Here is a 24,997-nt window from a genome sequence, read left to right as displayed (position 1 = left end):
TCCTGCAGGCAGGAATAATTGAATTCCCCACTGTCTGTAAGGATTACAGCCGGGCCTCTTCACACCACCAGGAGAAAAGGGGGCAAACACCACCCTCTCTGGAAGTGGGCTGCACTTTCTTCTTGAATAGAGGAAATGTCTCCTCCTATGTGGGCACACAGGAGACTCGTACCGCTTTACCGACGTGAAAGGAGCGACAGTATAACACAAACCCCACCCCCTTTCTCGACTTCTCCATCTCTTTGCCCACCATTTTAACACTTGCATGGTCAGGGGATGAGGGGGTGCATTTAAGGATGACTCATGTTGCAGATGTGTTCAAGTCCATATTTAATTTTGAAAATGAGCAGAGCCAGCATTCTTGACATTATCTTTTAACACGTGTCTGCTTGGCAAACCGAACAGCGCCACTTTAAACACAGGCCTCCCCTTCTGTTTACATGAAGAAGGGGGGGGGGGGTCCCTTTGCCAGATGTCACAACTCCACTTTTAACATTGTTACGCTTCATTCCAAGGTTGTGCTCCCACACATTATGTGGGTGTCTACAAATGGAAGATACTCCTGTTGAAAGAATCTGATTACGGAAAGAGACAAAGTGTGGCCGCTTCATGCAGCAAATGCTGGCCTTATTTCTCTGGTAAATCTTTTGTTATTCTGTGAAACAACAAGTACAAGTCATTATATTTAGAAATGTACATTAGTTTAAGAGAACAGGCCTTTCAACCCAACAAGCTTGCCTATCCTATTCACTTAATTTTTCCAAAATAACATCAAGTCAAGTTTTGTAGTTCTTAAAGTAATCCTGCCTACTACACTCCTTGGTAATTTTCCCATGTGTCGTTGCATCTCTGTTTGAAGAAAAACTTTTGATTTTGAAGCTTCCAACTGTGCCCCTGTGTTCATGTTGCACTCATTTTAAAGTCACAGTCTTGATCCACTGTACTAATTCCCTTCCTAATTTTAAAAACTTCAGTCAAGTCTCCTCTTAATCTTCTTTTGCTTAAACTGTAAAGGCTCAGCTCTTTTAATCTTCCCTCATAATTCATCCCCTGTAGCCCTGAATCAGCCTAGTCGCTCTTCTCTAGACCTTTTCTGGTGCTGCTATGTCCTTGTTGTAGCTTGGACACCAAAACTGCACACAGGACTCCAGATGAGGCCTCACCAGTGTGTTATAAAGGTTGAGCAGACTTGACTTGACTTGGACTTGTAGTCTCCACACATCAAGGCGTTATATAACGTGACATTCTGTTACCCCTCTTAATGGTTTCTGTATACTGTCTGGCATGATACTTTTATAGTTCTGCAGTAAGTGGAATATAAATACTTTATGGTAAAGTGGCTCTCTGAAGGTTGCATAGCGAGCCAGTACTGAAGCCTGCACCTGCAGTCTGCTCCTTCACAGCTCTAGGGGGCACGCTGCCCGTTCCTTGTATTTCTCTGTAAATGATGTGTCACTTGTGCAAACTGCCTAGAACGCCTTTGCTCATATCTCTTTCTTCTGTTCTCTTGGCAGTTTAGTGAGAAAGCCCAAACAGTGTCATGCTTCGATCACTTGGTACAAGCCAATGTACGCAATAAGAAGGTCTTCAAAGAAGCCGTGGAGAACATGACTGCCAAGGGGACCACCGACTACAAGTCTGGCTTCCAGTTTGCTTTTGAGCAGCTTCTTAATGTATGTATGTCTCTCACAAATCCCACCCACCTCACTTTGTTCTGGTTGACAGTTTCACACGTGGATTTTTATTGCTTGTGTAATTATTTTTTCATAATCTCCACTGTGCATCTTTTAAACTGAACCTCCTTGTTGTATGAGCACTGCAGCTTTGTGTGTTTTAATCTTTTTATATGGCGTCTTTCATTTTGGTCAGTAGTTTTATTGTGGTGCTCCAAGTAGCACTGCTGCCTTACAGACTTGCCATCTTGGGTTCAAATCCTGCAGCTGGTTGTTGTCTGTGTGGAGTTTGTACTTTTTCCCCCATGCAGTTTTCCTTCTGGTTCTCCTCCCACATCCTTAACAGAAAAACAGTTTAGGTGAAGTAGCGTTTTCAAATTTGCCATGCGTGATATGATTTGAGTCAGTCAGTCATTATCCAACCTGCTATATCCTAACTACAGGGTCATGGGGCCAATCCCAGCAAACACAGGGCGCAAGGCAGGAACAAACCCCCGGGCAGGGCGCCAGCCCACCACAGATGATTTGAGTCCTTTCAGATATTTCTCTGATGTTTCCTGCACAATTCATGAGAGGCTTTGTGTTTGTTTGGCTGTTTTTTAGATAAAAGCACTTGACACCTTTGCACCGACCCCTTGCTGAATGTGTGTGTCTTCATGTGTCCAGCTCATCTCGGCACATGTCTATCAATGGTTACGGTTTCAAAAGGCTCCTGTCAGCACCAGGCATTGTGGAGTCAGCCCTGACCATCTTTTGTTTGCTTCTACTGCTTGAATGTTTATCTTAATGTTCATATGACTTGTTGTCTGATCCCTGCTATTGCCTTATACTATTATTACTAGCTGACCCACCAATCAAAGATGAGCTGAAATCTAAATAATCAACGTAGAGCTCAGTGTTAATGTTTGCAGGGTATCATGCAGTACACGTGACTCTGTTACATGGGATTCGTAAAAGCAGTGTTAATGTGTGTAATGCACCATCTGTTAGAATGATAAATGCAATGCATTTTATGACTAAAAAAGTTTGTGATGCGCCATCTGTTGGAATGACAGGGACACAGCAACCAGACGGACACACAAGCACTTTTATTAAAAAAGTATTTTTGTGCTGTACAGTTGTTATTCAGGGATTGCCGGGAGTGTGTGGCGTGTGACGTCACCATAGCATCAGTTCCTGATTATTTGATATTGGATAAGAAAACTTTAGCCTGTGGCGAGTCTGTTTTCTTTGATTTTGTTTTTTTTTTTTCAAATACTAACTTTTGTGCTTTGAAATTTTCACTGCGGTTCAGGATTCATTGGCTTTGGTGAAAATACTGGATTTTATTTCTGGTTGCGGATTTGCTTTGGATGAGGTTACATCTCCTTTTCTGGCTCCTTTCAACTGTCTTTTCCCTGGCATTGCCAGAGTAATGTGTGAGTGGGCCCTGTGATGGACTTGTCCGGTGCTTTTTCTCCAGCCTTCTGGAGTTTTTTTTTGTTTTTTCTGTCCACCCTGGCCATCGGACCTTACTCCTTTCTATGTTAACTAATGTTGCCTTATTTTAATTTCTTATTTGTCTTTTATTTTTCTTTTCTTCATTATGTAAAGCACTTTGAGCTACTTTTTGTATGAAAATGTGCTATATAAATAAATGTTGTTGTTGTTGTTGTTTTTCCTGCCTTACGCTTGATGTGGCTGGGATAGGCCGCAGCCCCCAGCAATCCTGAACTCGGCTCAGTAGATACGAGGACTGCTAAGGTATCTGCCATTATAAGTAGCACCCCAAAGGCGTGCTACGTTAACAGGACAGCGTGCTGTAAAATGCATTTGGTTAGTGGAAGCCCAGACAAGTAAAAAGACTCCTTTAGGATCTTTATTATTTTTTGTTTAGTGTCCGTCATGGTGTATCTACAGGCGCTCTACACGATACATATTCATACACAGTGAGTCGCCTTTCTTTAGCAGACTGCTGTGTGTTATTTGGAGAGCATATCAGGGTGCACAGAAATTGATTAACTTTCAAATTTAAAGCCCCTCCATATCTAATGTTCTTTCTCGTTTCCTTCTCCTCCAAAGAATTTCCATTTCCATGTTAATGGGTTTTTTATTGAAAAGAGTTAATTGGCCGACTCTTGATCGCTTCTGTTTTACACAGGGCATATATTTGTAATATTTCACTGAAGCTGCTTCCCCCTCTCCTTCTGATTAGAACTTGACTGATGTAGCTGATTTAAATTGGGATGCCTGCGGTCTTTTTTAGCAGAAAGGGATGTAATGCCACAGCTTAACAGTATAAATTACCTGGCATAAGACATTTTCTAGGTCATGGGACCACCACCAATGTGACCACATACTCGTCAAGGCTTTGCCAAAGTTGAAGGGGGCAGAAACAGCCGATGAGGCTGAAAGAAAATGAAGACATGTACTCACTTGTGTCTAGTCATGTCCAGCTGGTATTTAAATTGTAATCCAAAGCAATTTTGTATTATGTAGAGCCTTCCTCCAATTGAATTAAACCACAGAAATCCATCCATCTCGGAGAAGGCTTTGAAGGTTAATCTTCCAGCAATTGTCTTCTGAACTTGAGTTCTTGATCAAAGGCCAAAAGATATTATTACGGTCATTGCTAGGGGCCAAGGTGTAATGGCTCGCCTTTCCCACTGCTTCATAACACATGACAGAACATTTGAGTGAGAGCGGGCCAATCTGCGAAGCATCTCATTGCAATTGCTGTTGAATGCCAAGCCTAAGCTTATCTGTATCCCTAACTCACTGAGATCTGAAGAACTGCAACCTGTTTATAGCTTCTTATCAACAACTGTTCACTTCCATTTGTGTAATTTAGGAATTTCTGTTACTGAAAACCACTTTGAGTTATTTTGATGTATAAAAATGTCAGTTTGGGAGCATCGCCACACGCACCACATGATGAACCACCCAAAAGCAGCCATGCAACAGGTGACACGTCAGCACCACACTGGAACAGGGTGAGGTGTTTTTTTTTTTGTTTTTTTTAGTAGAGTCACTTCTGGCGTTTATGGGATTCGAACCGGCCACCCAGAAGAGGGGGCCTGAATGATAGATATGCTCACTGTGTCTCTGGAGTTTGCACCTTCTCTCCGTGTCTGCGAGGGTCTTTCACTGGCAATTCTAGTGTCCCTGCTGTGTCTCAAAGGCTTGCTGTTTAGACTGACTGGTGACTCTGTAAGTTACCAGGCAAGATGATTGGGAGTGTGCAACAGGTGATATCAGCAATGTAACTGTATGAAGATCAGCATGTACATTAGTCGAATGTCATGTCATTGTCTAACCCTCTTAGTCCTGAACAGGGTTGCAGGGGTCTGCCTGAGCCTACCCCTGTTAGCACAGGGCGCAAATGTAGAAACAAACTCTGGACACGGTGCCAGTCCATCGCAGGGTGAACACACCAACCATATATTATGGCAAATTTAGCAACCTGCATGTCTTTGGACAGTGGGAGGAAATCCACATAGACACATGGAGAGAATGCAAACTCCATGCAGAGATGACACAGAGCACAAACCCTGGTCTCCAGCGCTACCATTTTGCCACTGTGCCGTTTAGTCGAATGTCTGGGATTCAACTCGGTTGTGTCTGTGAGCTCCAAGTGGAGGGGAGAAGGTAGTGCAGTGTCTCCAGATGACAACCTCTGAACTATTGGAGAAGTGGAGGCAGAATTGAGTGGGGATTTTGTGTGGAAAGCTTGTCAACATTGTCATCTGTTGGGTAATGTCTCTTCGTGAGAAGAGAAAGAGGGGAAGAGAAGTAATGTTTTTTTTTTTGTCAAATGTAACCTTTCGTTATTAATTCGACCTCAGTTTTTATTTGTGTCAGTGCACAAGAACTACTCCAGATGCTCAGCATGTGTCTGTGCACATATAAAGATGCCATTGTACTTGGCATCATTGGGGCCCACCCCATTGGGCTCAATATAAAGACATCAGGCTACATAAGACACAGTAACACACACAAATTAAACACCAAAGCAAAACTCTTTAAAAAGTATGAAAATGTTGACAGAAAGGAAACACAAAAAGAATTTATGAAAATAACATTTGACAGACAAAGAGGAGAATGCATAAAAAGAAAAACATTTAAGGCAGGGATAGAGTACTTTGAGAGGCTGATGAATGAAGAGAACGAGAGAGAGAAGAGGTTGGATGATGTGGAGATAGTGAATCAGGAAGTGCAATGGATTAGCAAGGAGGAAGTAAGGACAGATATGATGAGGATGAAAAATGGAAAGGCCGTTGGTCCAAATGACATACTTGTGGAAGCATGGAGGTGTTTAGGAGAGATGGCAGTGGAGTTTTTAACCAGATTGTTTAATGGAATCTTGAAAAGTGAGAGGATGCCTGGGGAGTGGAGAAGAAGTGTACTGGTGCCGATATTTAAGAATAAGGGGGATGTGCAGGACTGCAGTAACTACAGGGGGATAAAATTGATGAGCCACAGCATGAAGTTATGGGTAAGAGTAGTGGAAGCTCGGCTAAGAAGTGAGGTGATGATTAGTGAGGAGCAGTATGGTTTCATGCCAAGAAAGAGCACCACAGATGCAATGTTTGCTCTGAGGATGTTGATGGAGAAGTTTAGAGAAGGCCAGAAGGAGTTGCATTGTGTCTTTGTGGACCTGGAGAAAGCATATGACAGGGTGCCTCAAGAGGAGCTGTGGTATTGTATGAGGAAATCAGGAGTGGCAGAGAAGTACGTAAGAGTTGCATAGGATATGTACGAGGGAAGTGTGACAGTGGTGAGGTCTTTGGTAGGAACGACAGATGCATTCAACGTGGAGGTGGGATTACATCTGAGCCCTTTCTTATTTGCAATGGTGATGGACAGGTTGACAGACAAGATTAGACAGGAGTCCCCGTGGACTATGATGTTTGCTGATGACATTGTGATCTGTAGGGATAGTAGGGAGCAGGTTGAGGAGACCCTGGAGAGGTGGAGATATGCTCTAGAGGGGAGAGGAATGAAGGTCAGTAGGAACAAGACAGAATACATGTGTGTAAATGAGATGGACGTCAGTGGAATGGTGAGGATACAGGGAGTAGAGCTGGTGAAGGTGGATGAGTTTAAATACTTGGGATCAACAGTAAAGAGTAATGGGGATTGTGGAAGAGAGGTGAGAAAGAGAGTGCAGGCAGGGTGAAATGGGTGGAAAAGAGTGTCAGGAGTAATTTGTCACTGATGGGTATCAGCAAGAGTGAAAGGGAAGGCCTACAGGATGGTAGTGAGGCCAGCTATGTTATATGGGTTGGAGACGGTGGCACTGACCAGAAAGCAGGACACAGAGCTGGAGGTAGCAGAGTTAAAGATGCTAAGATTCGCACTGAGTGTGACGAGGATGGACAGGATTAGAAATGAGGACATTAGAGGGTCAGCTCAAGTTGGACGGTTGGGAGACAAAGTCAGAGAGGCGAGATTGCGTTGGTTTGGACATGTGCAGAGGAGAGATGTTGAGTATATTGGGAGAAGGATGTTAAGGATAAAGCTGCCAGGCAAGAGGAAAAGAGGAAGGCCTAAGAGAAGGTTTATGGATGTGGTGAGAGAGAACATGCAGGTGATGGGTGTAACAGAACAAGATGCAGGGGACAGAAAGATATGGAAGAAGATGATCCGCTGTGGCAACCCCTAATGGGAGCAGCCGAAAGAAGAAGAAGAAGCTAATGGCTTCAGCCTTCCACATTGCCATTATCAACTGAAATCTTTCTGTCAGGTCTTCTGTTAGAGTAGGGCACCTCATGGCCCTTAACGATCTTCTCAAATCCTGTTGATGTTTGTGACATGCAACTTTAATTGTGATTTGTAATATGCTAAGAGGCAAAAATTGTTTATTAAAATTTATTTGAGCAACGATGCCCAAAGTGATCCCTGGAAGTTTCTAGATAACTTGATGCTTTCCTTTTCTCCCTTACTGAGGCTCATGGAACACGTGGGCTGCTGGAGAAACGCCTCTAGCTGGATTTCTTTCACACCAGCTAAACAATTCGCTTATGATCACAGCTCTTTCCTTTAAGCCTTTTGTTTTAATATTCACATAACACAACTTAAATTGTTCGGTTTGTTTTATTGCTTCCTTCTGTATAGCTTTGATTTCCTTTTCAACCCAAAGTCTAGATCACATCTACTTCCTGTCAGTTCCCAACACCATCTTTAAATTGTGAAGTTCTTTGACAATATTGTGAAAGTTGTTTCATTGTTGATTATTTTTGCACAGTAATGCCAGTTACTCTCATAACTTTGTATTTTTTTTCGGTCTTCAAAGGAACACATAGGAATGCTTCACCAAAGATGTTGCATTTCATCAGGCTGCCACACTGTGGCACTGTGATTTGTGGAAATTCCCAAGAGGGTGCTAATACAACAAGTCGGTGCCTGTGCTTGTGTCACCATTTAGAGGAGGTTGACACTGCCAGGACAAATGGCTTCTGATAGAGGGTGGAGTACTGTCGTTGTCCACTGCCTTGACCGCAACAAGAGTGTTTTTATTTTGGTTTTGTTTGTTTTTTTCATCTGCCTCTGTCATGACTGCTTTTCCAGTGTCTTGAATACTGGCCCTAAAATGAAGTGAATGGTATCACATTAGCATAAACCCTGTGGCAGCACCAGCCTGCTCATGCGGTGCAGCGAGATGGAAGACTGACTTCCCTGGATTGTAAAACATGTGAGGAGTGATGGTTCGGTGGCCACGCCAGGCCTCAGGCTGGGCCTGCTAGGAGAGAACCTCGGCCCAGCCCACTGAAACTTCAGCCTGAGCCCTCCTCAAGTCCACTTCTCTGTTTTTATGCCATTTCATCTTTTATTCCATTCAGAGAACCAACATCCCCCGTGCCAACTGCAACAAGATGATCATGATGTTTACCGATGGAGGAGAGGACCGCGCTCAGGATGTCTTTGAGAAGTACAACTGGCCGCACAAAACTGTGAGTTTCCTCCCCGTTTTTGGTGATTCAGTGAAATGCCAGCAGCCAAACCTTGTGCACTTCAGAAGAGGTCATCCACCAGAAGCTAAGCCTCTTCAGGCCCAGCCAGTACTTGGATGGGAGACCAACCAGGAAAAAGCTGGAGTTGCTGTTGGTGAGGCCAGCAGGGGGCGCTTACCCTGTGGTCTGTGTGTGCCCCAGTGGGATGATGAGGACACTATGCTGTAAAAATGATCCTGTCCTTCGGATGAAACTTAAAACCGAGGTCCTGACTCTCTGTGGTCATTAAAGATCCCTGTGTATCCTTCAAAAAGATCAGGTTGTATCTCGTTGTCCTAGCTAAATTGTACACCATGGCCTGGTCATTCTGGGCCCCTAATCATCCCCTGTCTCTGACTAGCTAACTATCTCTCAACCCTTCACTGTCTAACAGCTAATGTGTAAAATGTACTGGTGCAAAAATGGCTGCCATCACTTCATCCAGGTGGATGCTACACATTAGTGGGGGGTTGAAGTTGTTCCCACTCACCAAAAGCGCTTTGAATATAGAGAGGAATGCTATATAAATGTCAAGAATTATTATTATTAAATGGCCTCCATGAGGTAACAAGGAGGTAATGCAAAAAAATGAGAAGCCTGCACTTTACCTTCATTTTGCAGTTTTTTTGCTTGTTCCCTTTAGTGCCAGGATATACCACCTAGATAGAAAGCCCTGATATTTTTTACACACAATTAAGTGGGAGAAAGCAAGTGTGCCAGTAGTCCCGTGAACGTGCCTCCTTTCATGAGAATGGCCGGTCATTCACACATATGAGGCCTTAGCATGTGCAGGCTGGAGTAGAATCTGTCACTGGGCAGCCTGCATAGACAAGGTAGAGAAAGAGGATGCCAGGGAGAAAACCAGACCATGGACTGTCAAGACCCTAGAACTGCAGTTTACCATTTGATGTGGGGCACCTTGTCGCACTTTCACTGCCTTGTGCGGCATCCCCCTTGATGAAGTGTTTCGATACCGTGCTGCCCACCTGGCCGTATTACGGTGTAACCTTGACCCAAACTCCAATGGATAAATCTTCGCGTGAGATAGAATGGTCACATTGCAGCAGGAGCCGCGCCTGTTATCTCTCCATCGTGTGTCGTGGGTGGCCGTGACATTGCAGTCTGAGGACATCGTCATCGATCAACCGCAACAGCAAGCGCTGGGGCCATTTCTCATCGCAGCCAGCGTTGTCTCATATCTGAGTTTGCTTAACCTTGCAAGTGCTGCATGCTTTGTTATACCTAGTCTGATCTCCTTCTCTCTGTCTCTCTCTCTCAGGTCAGGGTGTTCACTTTTTCTGTAGGGCAGCACAACTATGATGTCGCTCCTCTCCAGTGGATGGCCTGTCACAATAAAGGTAATAAACTCTGTCCTACCCCTTCTCACCAAGGACTTCCCTTTCCCTTTCCTTCTTTTTATACCATTATGGGTCTAGAAGCAGATCAGCCATGCCAGCCACTGGCCAATTGCAATTGGTCATCACTGATGAGAGATCTTTAGGTGCGGTGAGGCAGAGGACATTCTCTTCACTGTAGTCCTCCTCAGGTCAGCTGCATTTAGAAACCGTGAAGGGCTGTTCAGATCATAGTGTATGAAGGAGTGTCTGTCCTCTATTACGGCGACTAGTCAGGCCCCTGGTCATGTCAGCACTTTAATTAGATGTTATTGTCCTGTAGAAGGACATCACTGCTCACAATGTTCATCTTCTGTTCTCAATGACCAGTCTTGGTGAGATGTTCAGGTCTTTTTTCTAGAGTATCATGAAATGTTTGAGTTCTGAATTCTGGACATGTTAGCTCAGTGCTATATTGAGATGTAAAGATACCAGCAGCAACCAGCAATGCATATCGATTGCCAGGGCTTGCGTTGTGGACGAGGAGTCAGGTCAACAATGTGGTCAGAATTTCATGTTTTTTCTGGTATAGGATATCACAATCTAGCAAACAGATCACTAGGCCAGGTCCTCTGATCTGGAGGACTGGTCAGTACATTAGTTTAGTGAGATACTAAAGGCTGCTGTTTTCAGTAACCAAACTGTGGTGAGTTGTCCATGCCTCATGGTCTTAACAACCAGTCATGTCAACCATTTGTCTAGGTCCTTTATTCTGATGAGAATTGTGGGACTGCACTGCTTGAAAAGCCTGGAAGACAAGTCAGGATGTTCAGGGGAGTCCAGGTTAGCAAGTCCTCGATTCTGAACGTCCAGTCAGGTTACATGCGTGGTCAAATGTCCACATCGTCATGTTCAGGGCACCAATCAAAGAAGATATGTAAAGCATGTGGTGAGATATGTCTGGAGAGCCTCTCAACATATTGGTGTGTTCAGATGTCCACATCTGTTATTCTGGATATCCTGCAAGGTCCTCTGATCTCCCTGTCTTCTCTTTTAGCGGGAACCACAGAGTATTCAGGTCAAGCATGTGTTGAGACATTTAGTCCTTCAAAGCAGGAGAGCCTGCCAGTTATGCTCATGTCTTCTAGTCGAGGGGACCGTTCCCATCATCAGTCTTCTGGACTCATGTTTTGCTCAACTTGGATTGCTTTTTTTCCAGAAGTATCTACTCACTGTAATTGCATAAAAACGTAAAGTCTGTGGCCCTTTCAAGTCACGCGGCTCTTGTAATCGGCGCCCGGCTCTGCAGGGCCTCTCTTTGCTGTTTCGTTTTGTGTTTGTAGAGGAAATCAGCATTAATTAGGCAAGATGCAAACTCCATCCAATCCTAAAGTTCAAACGCTGCTAATTAATTTGTTAAGCATTAAGCCAAGAGCTTTGTGTTACCCCCCCTGTAATTAATGCAGCACGGCAGCAGCATTTGTCAGCGGCGTCTGGCTTTTCAAGCGCAGATGCTCACTCGCGGATTAGCCGTCTTTCTCTGCCTTTCCGCGCTGCACATTTGAAAGAGGCGGCTCTTTTGAAGGCAGAAGCTTCAGAGGAGCAACAAGGTGGGTGGCAGCTAAAGGGCCTTTTTAAGTGGAGCACTCTGGCATGGGGGCCCAATCCTGAATGGACTAACAATAATGATACACCTGGGTGCCAGGCTCAGCATTGCATTCTATTTCAGGATTTTGCTTTAACAAATGGCGTACTTCAGGATTGCAAAGGACATTTATGTCTGCGGTCAGGAGCAGCTCATCTCATGAGGTGCCCTCCCTTCTGCTAGCCTTCATTCAAATCGCTCTATCAGAGAGTCCATCTCCAGCTCAGAGAGCAGCCGCTACCAGCTTGACAGCTTTTCAAGGGAACCCAGGCTCAGTCACAAAGACTTCATGTTAAAAATGATCAGCAATACGAATGTGTTAGGAACAGAAGAATTGGTGGGTAGAGGGAGAACAGGGTCCTCTGAGCCTATGCAGGCAGAGGAAGAACTGCCACTTCGGGGGTACAGGGAGCACTCGGCTCCCAACATCTGACACAGACAGATGCAGACCAAGTTCAACAGCACAAACAAGCTGTGTTAGGCTATGGGAAACTCTTCCCAAATTGCTTCCCACTTGCACACATTACAAAAGCACCAATAAGCACAATGTAAGAAGCACACAGCACCTTGCCTTTTTCTTCTTCTTTTGGTCTCTGTCTCTATGTCCTTCTCTCTGCTTCCACTTCCAATCTTCCTCCAGCAAGCTTCATATTCTCCCTCCCAACTCTCGCTCCTGGAGCAGTGGCAGCGGGCTTCTTTAATCCTGCACCCAGGAGTAATTCATGTGGCCCTTAAGTGTGGTCTGGAAGCCCGACAACGTAGGGCTCCGAAATCCCTGCAGCACCACCCTGACGGCACCCATGTAACTGAATAGGGCTGTGCCAAACTCCAACTCCCATGAAGCCTTGTGGGAATCTGAGACACCACTGCAACCTAGCAGAGCTACCATCTAGTAATGCCCTGTGCCTGTTCTCTCCTCTGGTGCTTCCTTTATGAAAATGTCATAGCCGGGTAAGGATCCTGGCCATCTGCCACACACTTTACGGCCTTAGAAAACCCTCAGTTCATTGCCACTGCTTGATCTTTCCAACACTCTTGTTCCCGTCTCATCTCCATTGCCTTTTCAGACACAGTGACCAGTCCGTTCATACACTACCACTCCCAGTACAATACTCATTAAATTCTATTCAAGCAATGGCAGTGCATTGCCACTTCTATGCCAGTTCCCCTCACCAATGGAAATGATGCTGTTTGCTCCTTTCACTTTTACACAGCTGCCCAGTCAATTATTTTCCATTGCAACTGTTTATACCACCAACCTCATAGCCTTCAGCCATAATGATGATGAAGCCATTTATTCTCCACAAACTAAATGCAATGGCCAGTGAGTCTAAGGCTACCATGCTCCCCATTTCTGCTTTCTGCCTGGACAGTTCTGAAGAAAAAAATAAGAAATCAAGTCAAGCCTCCTCCCCGTACCCCTCTGGTACATCACCAACTGAATTGCATTGTGGCTGAAGACCTCCTAAAAGATACTGCTTAGTCAATTTGTTGTCTTGATAGATGTTAAGGATGTGTACTTCATCCACCCCAATGATCTTGATAATGTTTCTAGGTCTAGCTGCAGATTCTTTAGCACCAGGCATTGTTGAAGGAGGTTATCCAGCATAGACCCTTAAACATATTCCAAGTTTAGATGAAGGCAATCAAAAGTCCTCACTGCCAAGCGAATCAGTCCTGCCACTGTCAGATTCACTTGGATGCTGCTTCTGCTAACCCTTGTGCTTTCTTTCTCCTCTAGGTTACTATTATGAGATCCCGTCTATAGGTGCCATTCGGATCAACACCCAGGTAAGTAATATAGATAGATAGATAGATAGATAGATAGATAGATAGATAGATAGATAGATAGATAGATAGATAGATAGATAGATAGATAGATAGATAGATAGATAGATAGATAGATAGATAGATAGATATTTTATTAATCCCAATGGGAAATTCACAATAATAATAACCAGCCACCGTCCACACCTGCTCGGGTAAAAGGTTGAATGGCTGGAGCTGGAAGTCAAAGAGAAATGCCAGCTTGTGCAGCTGCCATGAGGAATCTGGGCACCTGTGGCTTTCATGGTCAGACACCTGCAGGCAAGAGCCTCTAGTGCTCTGGACCTGCATTCGCTCTTCACGATCAGTTTGAATAAGATGCTCTCAAGAGTCTGCCGATTGCCTGTCACCTCACTATGAATGCAGATATTATGGATTTGTCTGAGAGAGGTAGCAAAGCTGCTCTTCACATTAAAAACCCTTCTGCAAGACCCTGGCTCTCATTTCACCATTCTTCAGTAGCCAGAGCTGCCTGCAGTCCATGACCACCATCTAGTGGAGCATCTTGGAACTGCACACGCTATTGCACGTTACAATAAAGAGCTTAGCACTCTTGGTTGTGATATGTGGATGGCTGCTCTTATTGCTCTGAACACAAACACACCCGTCTATGTACATAAGTAGAAAACATCCAAGCACACACATTAATAAAAGCAACACCTGCATGAATTAAACATATATGAAGATACATCAATAAATCCAATCCAATTCAATTCAGCTTATGTTTGTATATTGCTCTTCACTGTGACCAGTTCTTAGGTAAAGTGTAAGTACAGATTTTTCCAAATTACTGAATGCAGAATTACTACACATAAACACACACTTTTGTTTAAACACACAGAAAACAAAGCAGCAGCTAACAGTATCTGTCCATTAATGATTTGTTTAACTATGGCCAGTTGACAAAGAAGGAAAGGAAAGCAAAAACTTCAATTAGCAGCATAGCTTGAGAAAATAAACCTCTGGAGGTCTGTAGTCAAATTTAAGAGTGAGAAAATGAAAGATAAAAGGTGATTTCTCACCCCAGACACTTGTTTTTCAGGAACTAGGGACTTCAGGAACTTTTGTAGTCTTCTCACTGCAGGAACTTGAGCCATTTGTAGTTCCTGGTACTTTTTTTAGCTATGTAGTATGTATTTTTCAATCAAGCTGAAATAATTGTGGGTGGGGCTCAAGTGATGAATTGTTCTGATTGGTTGGCCGCAAGCACTGGTGTCATCTTAATAGTTGGGACTTTGAAGAATTATCAGTGAGGACAGAGCAGCGCACTTCACACCGCATCAGTCCTCATAACCACCTCCCTGGTGTGCTGCACCACGCATCACATCACGGCAATGATCTCCCAAGTGAAGCCATGATCACTCTGAGCCACTAAAGTGGTGGTTTAGCTCCCCCGTGAACTCCCAAATGCACTGCACTTTGCACCGCATCACTCTTGCTTGTTTTGTACAAAAGTTACAGTTCCTGTTGTGTGGTGGGAACATAACATGTGAAAGTGGACAAGGGACAACAGTTGGCTCAGGGCCTCCATCATGCTGGAATTCATTGGCTCCTGGAAACAAAGTTCCTGCAGTTGTAAGGAGCCTAAAGTCCGGCACAGTTATAGTCCTGAAAATCTCAGTCAGCCAGCCACCCATCCTCTGCTCTTTGTGTTAAGACAAATATGTTCTACAACATCCATCCATCCATTTTCCAACCCGCTTAATCTGAACACAGGGTCACGGGGGTCTGCTGGAGCCAATCCCAGCCAACACAGGGCACAAGGCAGGAACCAATCCTGGGCAGGGTGCCAACCCACCGCAGGACACACACAAACACACCCACACACCAAGCACACACTAGGGCCAATTTAGAATCGCCAATCCACCTAACCTGCATGTCTTTGGACTGTGGGAGGAAACCGGAGTGCCCGGAGGAAACCCACGCAGACATGGGGAGAACATGCAAACTCCACGCAGGGAGGACCCGGGAAGTGAACCCAGGTCCCCAGAGTTCTACAACATATGCAGTCTATATACATCCATCTTTTAATCCAGTTTCTAACCCATTTATCCTGTGTAGGATAACAGGGAGCCGGTGCCTATTCTAGCAATGCTGGGTGCCAGACGGGAACCTACCCTGGACTGGGCACCAGTTCACCACTGGACACCATATAGACATGCCAGCTCTACACATACATGCACAAAGAGTTTTATAGGCTCATAGGTCAATACTATCAGTTGTACAGAGGTCAGACCTGAAGACCTCAGTCAGCTAGCACCGATATTCTTTAACTGATATCCACATACATGAACCCACATGCAGCTTACAACTGAGGAAAACACATCATGGCAGCTAGAGCGTACGCACATGTCTCTCACACATACGCACATACGGTAGAGTAATGGAGTGAGTGATATGGAAACTGGTTTGCTCAGACTGAGAGTTGGGTGTAACTAGGCAGTGACTTACACAAGGTCTGTCCGGAAAGTATCCAGCCATGTAAAATGAAAAAAATTGATACATTTATTGAATAAGATACAAGAAACATTGTACATAGGTCACTCACACCTCACTCCCCTTCAAAGTAGGCACCTTGGGGGCTCACACAGTTCTCCCAGGGTCTCTTCTACTGTTCAAAACACTCTGCAAAATCCTTTGTTGGAATCGCCATCAGCTGCCTCCTGAATCTCATCGACAGTCTGAAATCTCTTCCCTTTCAAAGGTGACTTTAGTTTTGGGAAAAGCCAGAAGTCATAGGGCGCCAAATCTGAGCTGTAGGGGGTTCTAAGTCACCTGGGTGATTTGATGTTTCGCCACTCATTGCTTTGTCCCCGAAAGCTTTCCGAATCATTCGAAAAGTTTCTGTGGATGAATGTTCAAGCTTAATTTGATGCAGATTTGTTGCTCTACTCGCTTGGTCATTTTAGATGTGATATCCAAACAGTACTGACTAGTCCAGCGAAGTCCTCATTGTTCACTCATGTGCATTCCATTCCACGCTCCTTGGCTGCCAGGTTACATCGAAGCCGCGCAAACCGTTCTCGTTATATTAACAATAGTTGGACTTTTCCTGGACAGACCTCGTACGTACATACAGCCGCAAATAGATTTATGGGCCAAGAGTGACAGGCACTGATAAACACATTTACAGTGGAGTCAGGAAGTATTCAGAAATCTTCACTTTCGGCACACTTTATTGTTACTGATTTCATTTTAAATGATACATGTGCCATTTTTGCCCATCAATCTGCACTCAATAACCCTTAACGAAAAAACGAAAACATGTTTTCAGAAAGGTTTGCAAATTTATTAAAAATGAAAAGGTGAAATCTCTCCTTCATAAAGCATGCCGACCCTTTGCTGTGGCACTCAGAATGGTGGTCCTGTTTGCTTCTGTTCTCCTTGAGATGAGTCTACAATTTGATTGGCAAACGGACTTGAGTGGACACCACTTAGAAAGGCACACCAGGGCAAAAACCAAGCCATGAAACCCAAGGGCCTTTCTGTGGACCCCTGCGGTGAAATTGTGGTGAGGCAGAGATCAGGACAAGGGGATAAAACCATTTCTAAAGTTTTAAATGTTCCCAGGAGCATAGTGGCCTTAAATATTGTGAAATGGAAGATGTTTTGAACCACCAGCACTCTTCCTAGAGGTAGCCGTCAGGCCAAACTGAATAACAGGACAAAAAGGGCTTTGGTCAGAGAAGTAACTGCAAACACAATGGTCAGTCTAACACAGATTCAAAAGTCCTCACATGAGATGAGTGAACCTGTTGGATGGATAACTATTTCAGCAGAACTCGGTTAATCAGACATCTAGACTGGAGTAATTCTTGAGAAAAGAGCATTTGGCAGCCAGCTTGGACTTTGAGAGCATGAGGAAAAAGATTCTCTGGTCTAATGAGACCAACAAACAGTTTGGGTAGAACTCCACACATCGTGTCTGGTGAAGACCAAGCACTGCTCATGACCTGCCTTATACCATCCCTATGGTGAAACATGGTGGTGGCAGCATCATGCTGTGGGGGTGCTTCTCAGCAGTTGGGACAGGGAGATTGGTCAGAATTGAGGGAAAGATTAATGCAATTGAATACAGAGAGGTCTATGAAGAAAATCTGCTCCAGAGTGCATGGGACCTCAGACTCGGAAGACGGTTCACCTTTCAGCCCCACAATAACCTGCAGCATTCAACCAAGACGACGCTGGGGTGGCTTTCGAACAACTCACTGAGTGTCCTTGAGTGGTCCAGCCAAAGTCCAGACTTAAACCCCAGAGAACATCTGTGGAAAGACCTAACACTTCCCATCCAATGTAATGGAGCTTGAGATGATATGCCAGGAATCCTGGGAGAAACTGCCCAAATCCAGGCTTCCAAAGTGTGAAAGAAAAATAAGCCACGATATTTGAATTTAACAAAAGGAGATCTTTATTAGCATTAATGGTGAACCAGAACTTTAACACTAAAATCCTGAATACCCAGTTAACACAGTGCCCAATATATAGCTTGAAAATCCCAAACTCTTGCCATGCCATAAATCAATGTCAAACTGCTTTGTTCATACCAAACAAGAGTTAGGTCATGCCTGGTGACTTTATGGTGACCCTTAGTTAGCAAACATATTATCAGCTTTATTGCTTACAGAGGTCATTAAGTGTCTTATCAGTAACCATCCATCCATCCATTTTCCAACCCGCTGAATCCGAACACAGGGTCACGGGGGTCTGCTGGAGCCAATCCCAGCCAACACAGGGCACAAGGCAGGACCGCCTGTCCTTTAACTCCAAGATACTCTTTTAACAAAAGCAGGACATAACTAACATCACTTTCTTGTAACACTAATGACTGCATGTGGAAATATTTTATGGGTATGATATACTTAATAAGTACCTATAAAGATACAGATTGGGTTACAACGTAAAGAAAATAACTAGTATGAAACAATTTAACATACGTAAAAGCCAGTTCCTTACTTATTGTTAACCAACATCATGTATTTTCCTAGTGATAGGATTTAAAGTTAACAGAGCAGAATGCAAACCCGTCACAAACACATACTGTATACGCACGTACATACAAAACAAAGCTTGCAGATTTACTTGTGGCCTTGGAACCCCTGCAGATTTTGTTTTGAATTCTCTGTCTTCCCTGGCCAACGGACCTTACTTTATTCTTTGTTACTTAGTATTGTCTAATTTTTATATATTTTTTTTTCGTTTGTAAAGCAGTATTAGCTTCATCATTTGTATGAAAACGTGCTATAGAAATAAATGTTTTTGTTGTTACTCAAGAAGACTGGAAGCTGTAAAGAGGCTTTTACATGGTACTGAATTAAGGTCTGAATGCTTACATGAATGAGAGATTTCCTTTTTTTATTTTTAATACATTTGCAGAAATGTTTTGACTTTGGCATTATGGGTAATTGAGTGTAGACGGGGGGGTGAAAAATGTGAAATCTCCCATTTAAAATTAAATCTGCAACGCAATAAAGTGTGAACAAAGTAATGGGGTCTGAATTCTTTCCGAATACACCGCAAGTATTCTGTCATGTAAAACTCATCATATGGCATGGATGCTGTGGACACACATTACAGGTAAACTCCCAAAGCCTGGTGCACCGCCACAGAGTGGTCAGACTTACGTATCCAGTGTGCAGTACACTCCTCTGGCAGTGCCTGATATCTTCATAGGCTGACAGGAATGTACAGTGCGTACATCACATCCTGGTCAAATCCACTGACTGACAGGTATATGCTCACAACGAAGGTGACATGCAGCTTAGCACAGTCACAGAAACAAGCTCACATCCTTCGTACTCGGCCGTCCTCTGGGCAGTAGTGGTGGAGGCGGGGGGGGGGGGGGAGCCCACGTTGAGAGCTGAAGACTTTGCATAGAAAATGCAATCAGTGCCGGCCAGAGGGAGGCAATTAGAAGCAGTGAAGCCCCCTCTTGTGATTGCACTCTCATTCACTACTTTTTTTTCCCCATTTTTTTAAGGAATATTGGGCAGAGAAAAGAACAGGGAAAAAAATTCCTCCGATGAAAAGCCAGCTAATTAATCTATCTTGTTCTCTAATCAGCTCACAGCTTGGCTTCTCACTCTTTAAAATAAGAAATATTTAGAAACGGTAAATTAGCCCCCAGTTCTAGGCAGCATGCGCAGGCAAGAAGCAGTAGTTTCTCTGAGTGACCAGCGTCCCATCTGTTACCGTCAAGTGCATGGAATGGTGGGTGTGCAGTTCATGGCATGCAAGTGAGGACTTAAGCCAGGTGATGTTATATTTCTTTTGATACTGAAGATGCTCTGTGAAGGCTATTCATCAGAATTTGGGGAGTAGGGGTGCAGTACCTGAATCAGTCAGCAGGTGGCAGTGGGGTCTTGTCTCCAAGGGAGATGGAATTAAACTTCTGATTGCATATGAAATAGCATCCTGGTTCAGACCTGAGGAAGGCAATATCTCCATGTTTTACCATGTGTTAATCATAAACAACTACAGTTTAGTTTCCTTTTTTGTGTAATTATAAATTAATGTTTAAGGCCTTTCTCTAAACAATAACTGATGCTGCCTCTGGGATCCAGTTATGCTCACTTGGGGAGCACACCACAACATTCCTTTGCAAAAACAGAACTGACTCCTTAATTAAGGCCATGTCACATTACATGAGTTTACAGTGATTTTTCAGTCATAGACTTCATTTACATAATCTTAGTGATTAGGGGGCACTTGCAGCATACTTCCATGACCACAGACACAGCTGTCATCTGACTGAGAGTTCCAAACCAAATCCTACTCCGTGTCCCATTCCCTCGTTGACGTGCTAAACAGTACTCATCACGTTTTCTAATCAAGAAGGATTTGCTTTCATTTTGTTCATGTATCTCAGACTGCTCCCGCCATGTCTCTGCTTCTTTCTTAGATGGGCCCTCATTTTGCACCTACTCTACTAGTCCTCCATTTTGTGTTGTCAGTCCTTCACCCCCTCACACCCGCTTTGCTACAGCTTCATACGAACTCTCTGATGGTGCCTTATATTGCTGTTGTATCTCACCTATTGAGATGGTGCCCCCATCACCTAACATCTTCTCTGCTAGAGCTACGCACTGTTGTCCCATCCATCGTCATCTGTTACCTCACACCCCCCCCTTGCTGGTGCCATTTACTAGTCCTGGCACACATCCCTGGCTGCTGTCAGCTTACATCCCCTCTGCTGATGCCTCACACTGCTGACACCTGAGGTCACCTTGAGCCTCATGCTATAATTCTTTTGCATCCCACTCATTTTAACAATGTTTGCATTGTGTATTTCCTGCAGGAGTACTTGGATGTCCTCAGCCGCCCCATGGTCTTAGCAGGCAATAAAGCCAAACAGGTCCAGTGGACCAATGTGTACCAGGATGCTTTGGTAAGTGGCCACCTTCAGATCTCTGTTCTTCACTATTTTCCAAGGATATCTTTGTAGGGCTTCCCTCATAAGCAAGAAACTCTGGTATGATGGAGGAGACAAGTCTAGTACTGTCGCTGTTCAATATGAAGCTTGCTATGTGTAATGACAGGATGGAGAACAAGAACTTTTCAGCTACCCACTACAGCCCTGACTACACGGTGTAATTGTCAAGATTGACCATTCATTTGTAAACCGAGTGTGTCCGCAAAATGTTGACTTCAGAATTCCTCTGCGACTCTTATTTGTATTATTTATTTTTTATTGTATTTATTTTGTAGTATGTCTTGGCCATACTAGTAAACTTCTGATTATGTCTTTACTTGCTGTTAACATGCGCTTAATTTCTTTTGTTCATCATGCAGGGCTTGGGATTAGTAATATCCGGGACCATGCCTGTGTTTAACCTCACGATGGAGGGGGACACTCAGGTAAGTTACGAGGAAAAGAAGAATTTCTCTGTTTAAAAGACTTTGTCTGTGTGAGACTTTGTTAGTTCTGTGCTTTCAAAGACCAAAGGTCAGAGAGGAAGTGCAGATGTCATTCAAGAAGTGTAAGGGTCACAAAGGAAAGTGCAGATCAGAATGTGGATCCATGAAGAAGAATAAAGGCTAGCAAGAAAGAGCTAAAGTCAGTGAAGAAGAGCTAATGTCCGCTGAGCAAGAGCAAAGGACATAATGTCAAGTGAGCAAGGGTCACAAAGGAAAGTGCAGATCAGCATAGAAGAGTATAGATCCATGAAGAAGAGTAAAAGCCAGCAAGAAAGAACTAGTGAAAGTCAGTGAAGATGAGCTAATGTCAGCTGAGCAAGAGCAAAAGTCATAATGTCAAGTGAGCAAGGGTCGGAAAGGAAAATTCCAATAAGCACAGAAGAGTTTGGATCAATGAAGAGAAATCAGTGTTATCAAGGAAGAGCCAAGGTCAGTTAGGAAGAGCAAGGGTCATTGAAGAAGAGTAGACATCAGAGAGAAAACATACACTTCAGCATAGAATAGTATGGATCCAGGGCTGTTCGTAGCAGTTTGGGGGCCCTATGTGGTTCAGAAATGTGCAGGCCCCGGATGGGGGGAGCTCAGGAAGGTGTTCTAATAAAACATCCGGAAAAGGCCTTAGAAGACCAGTTGGCCTACATGTACGCTTGTGTGTATGCAGAGTGGTAATATATTGATTTTGTTCTGGATCTGGTAAAGGCCGGTAGTATAGGGATATTTCATGATTTTATGGGGATCTCTCTGAATGAATCCAAAACGAATCTCTAAAATTAACGTTTGCTATAGTGCATTTGGCAAAGTTGCAACAACGTGACAATACTATTAGGGATTTAGGTGAAGATTGCAATTTGGATAATAAATTACCATTGTTACTAAGACTAAGAGATGCACTGAACTGAATTTCCTGGGACTGGCACAGACGGCTGCAGTGCCAGGGGCATGACAGGGGCCCCAGGCCCACAGCCCGACAACAAAAAAAATAAATAAATAAATTGTAAGTCGGGGCCGGGTCGGGGCCTTACGTGTATGCCTAAGAACGTCCCTGATGGATCAATGAAGTGGAGTTAAGGTTAGCAAAGAAGAGCTATGGTCGGTGAAGAAGAGCAGAGGTGTGATACATGTAGGAGAGGAAGTATGAAGATTATCGTCTATGCTGAGGAATTTGCTCAGGGCGATAGCCTCTTTATGCAGTTAGTCCTTTACGCACAGCATTAGGATCTCTGATTCATGGTCTTTGAACTATGGAACAACCATTTCACCCAGTGGAGCTAAAGGAGAGCTACTTAAACTACAGTGACCAACCAGCCTCCTAAATGTGAGCTTTCCCATTATGCAGCAGGCAGGCTGTCTGTTGATTTCTGTCTTTAAGGCCTTGATGCAGGCAGTGAAGAAGTAGTCTTGCTGAGCCAGATACGTCTGGAGACAACCACGAGTGAATTTTGCTTAATACTGATTGAAAAAAGTGTTTGGCCACTAGAGCATTGTTTCTTATTGGTCACCCGTGAGTCAAAATGACCCATACTTTAAGAAACTTTGCACTAGAGGCCCCAAACACTAATGTAGATACAGTGGCTTAGCCTGCATTCTTGTATTTCCCAGAATTCTCAGCAGTCCACTGTCTGTGTGTGGCTTCAAGTGCCATGGCCCCCGTGTGTTGAGGGAAATGTTTTTTAGTTTCCATTGGCTTCACTTACTTAGCAAGTTTTGTGTCATCTGAAGCCTCCAGAGATATTAAGTTTCAGACAGAAGACATTGATGGTGTCTGTACCAACATATTGCTTCCTTCTTATATGTTGTGTTCACAATGTCAGGCTGGTATTTCGATTCCAGACATGCTATATTGTCCTGTGTGGGCTTTGGCATTACCTGCTGCCTACTGTTGCCAGTGTCTTTTTCTTTTTTTAGACTAACTGGAATGAAGAGGCTCGCAAAATAATACAACTAAAGAAACATGTATTTACCAAAGAAACCGAGCATCTAGTGACTACACTAACAGTCCTAGAAGGAAGCATTTGTTAATTAATTAAACAGAGAACAGCAGCAGTGTGGCCCCGCTGTGCCTGATAAAGAAAATGTGCCAGAGCGCAGCAGTCTGCTAATCCTGAAATGAAAGTGTGAGAAAGAACAGGAAAACTCAGAAAAGGGATTTATATCCTCAATAAAACGTCTGGCACACAGCGATCAAAACAAAACTGCCGCCTTTCCTTGAGTCAAAAAAAAAAAACTGTTCAGGTAGCCCAGGGCGAGGGGAGGGCACAATGCCACCCATAACAAGCACACGTGTGTGCACAATCGAGTCTGCGGATAACCAACGTACCTGTAAAGCAGTACACAGGTGCTGATAGCTGGCAGGGTGGCATGATGTGGATGATAACAGGTGCAAGGTAGCTTTTCTGTTTAGTAAATGCCTGAATTAGTCCAGCATTTGTACTCAAATGCCATGTTTTGTGGAGTCCAGGCACTGGCACTAATGCCTGTTCTGTGTTTGTGTGGCTAGTAGCACAGTGAAACCTTGGCTTATGCCCATTTGCCAAGCCTCAGCTCAGACTGTGTTGACTGAGAAACAGTGTCACTGACAGATGTGCTGGGAAGGCCTTTTTCTTCTGAGTGTGATGACTTTGTGACTTCCATTCCTTCTTGATCTCAGAAAAGTCAACATATCAGTATGACACAGAGCGCAGCATAAGTCAACAGCAGACCAAGAAGAGGGACTCTATAAGTTCTGTATCATCATGTCTTCTTCATATTCTCTCTGAATGAATCTGGAATCACCGATATGAAGTTCCTTAATAAGGAGTTGGGCCACCATATGCTATCAGAAGAGAAGTATTTACCCTGTCATACAGGTCTTGAACTTTCTTCTTGTTGTCATAATTTGCTAAAGGAAGCTGATGATGATTCAAGAGGTTTATAAATGCCTAATTTGGATTCTGCTCTGTTTGTGGCTTTTCAATGTCTTTGTTGTACTACACATCAGTCTCTTGGGGGACTATATGTCATGGCTGTCTGTCTGCTGTCCATCTCTCTCACGAGGAAGGAAGAGCCTGCTCAAAGGAGTTGTTGGTATCGATGGTATCGAGGATGTGTAATCCTCAATCACACCACTTCACTTCCTGTCGGGACTCCATGTGGCAAGTCATGTGCAGGATGATGAGGAGTGTTATCGTCTGTTTACCCCTTACATGTGTCCAGTTTGTTATTGGATTGATCTGCCGTTGCACTTTGAGATTAACACACGCATACATACTGTAGCTATATGCATACACACAGAAACTCAACAGTGCCCTATGAATGACAAACACACAGCTCGTTAATCTATAGCACTTTAAAAACCACACAAGTGCCTTATGAATAACACAACTTGTCACTCTCATAGGACTTCATGAGACTTACATACACACAGACCCTAACTACAACAGTGCCCATGAATGACGCACACACAGCTGGTTAACTTCTAGCACTTTAAACCACACAAGTGCCTTAGGAATAACACAACTTGTCACTGTCTCAGCACTTCAAGAGACTTACTTATTATCGGCACAAACAACATTATGATGTTTTAAAGATATCTCAGACCTAAATATTACTTTTGGTCTCCAAGAATACATTTAAACATACAGAGTCTCAGCATCC

At 43.9% G+C, this 24,997-nt stretch overlaps 1 protein-coding gene across 1 annotated transcript in view; it reads left to right on the top strand.

Moving 5' to 3' along the window:
• Positions 1-24,997, top strand: part of cacna2d2a (calcium channel, voltage-dependent, alpha 2/delta subunit 2a) — a 667,325-nt gene that overhangs the window by 564,997 nt on the left and 77,331 nt on the right. Inside the window, exons 11-16 of the mRNA XM_028824557.2 lie at positions 1,515-1,673; positions 8,495-8,605; positions 9,924-10,002; positions 13,365-13,414; positions 20,745-20,834; positions 21,239-21,304. Coding sequence (XP_028680390.1) covers positions 1,515-1,673; positions 8,495-8,605; positions 9,924-10,002; positions 13,365-13,414; positions 20,745-20,834; positions 21,239-21,304 — 555 coding nt within the window. The remainder of the gene's footprint in view (positions 1-1,514; positions 1,674-8,494; positions 8,606-9,923; positions 10,003-13,364; positions 13,415-20,744; positions 20,835-21,238; positions 21,305-24,997) is intronic.

The sequence above is a fragment of the Erpetoichthys calabaricus genome, chromosome 18, assembly GCF_900747795.2.
Source record: "Erpetoichthys calabaricus chromosome 18, fErpCal1.3, whole genome shotgun sequence".
Lineage (NCBI taxonomy): Eukaryota > Metazoa > Chordata > Cladistia > Polypteriformes > Polypteridae > Erpetoichthys > Erpetoichthys calabaricus.
Note: the sequence above shows the minus strand (reverse complement) of the source record. Positions and strands in the feature narration are given on the sequence as shown.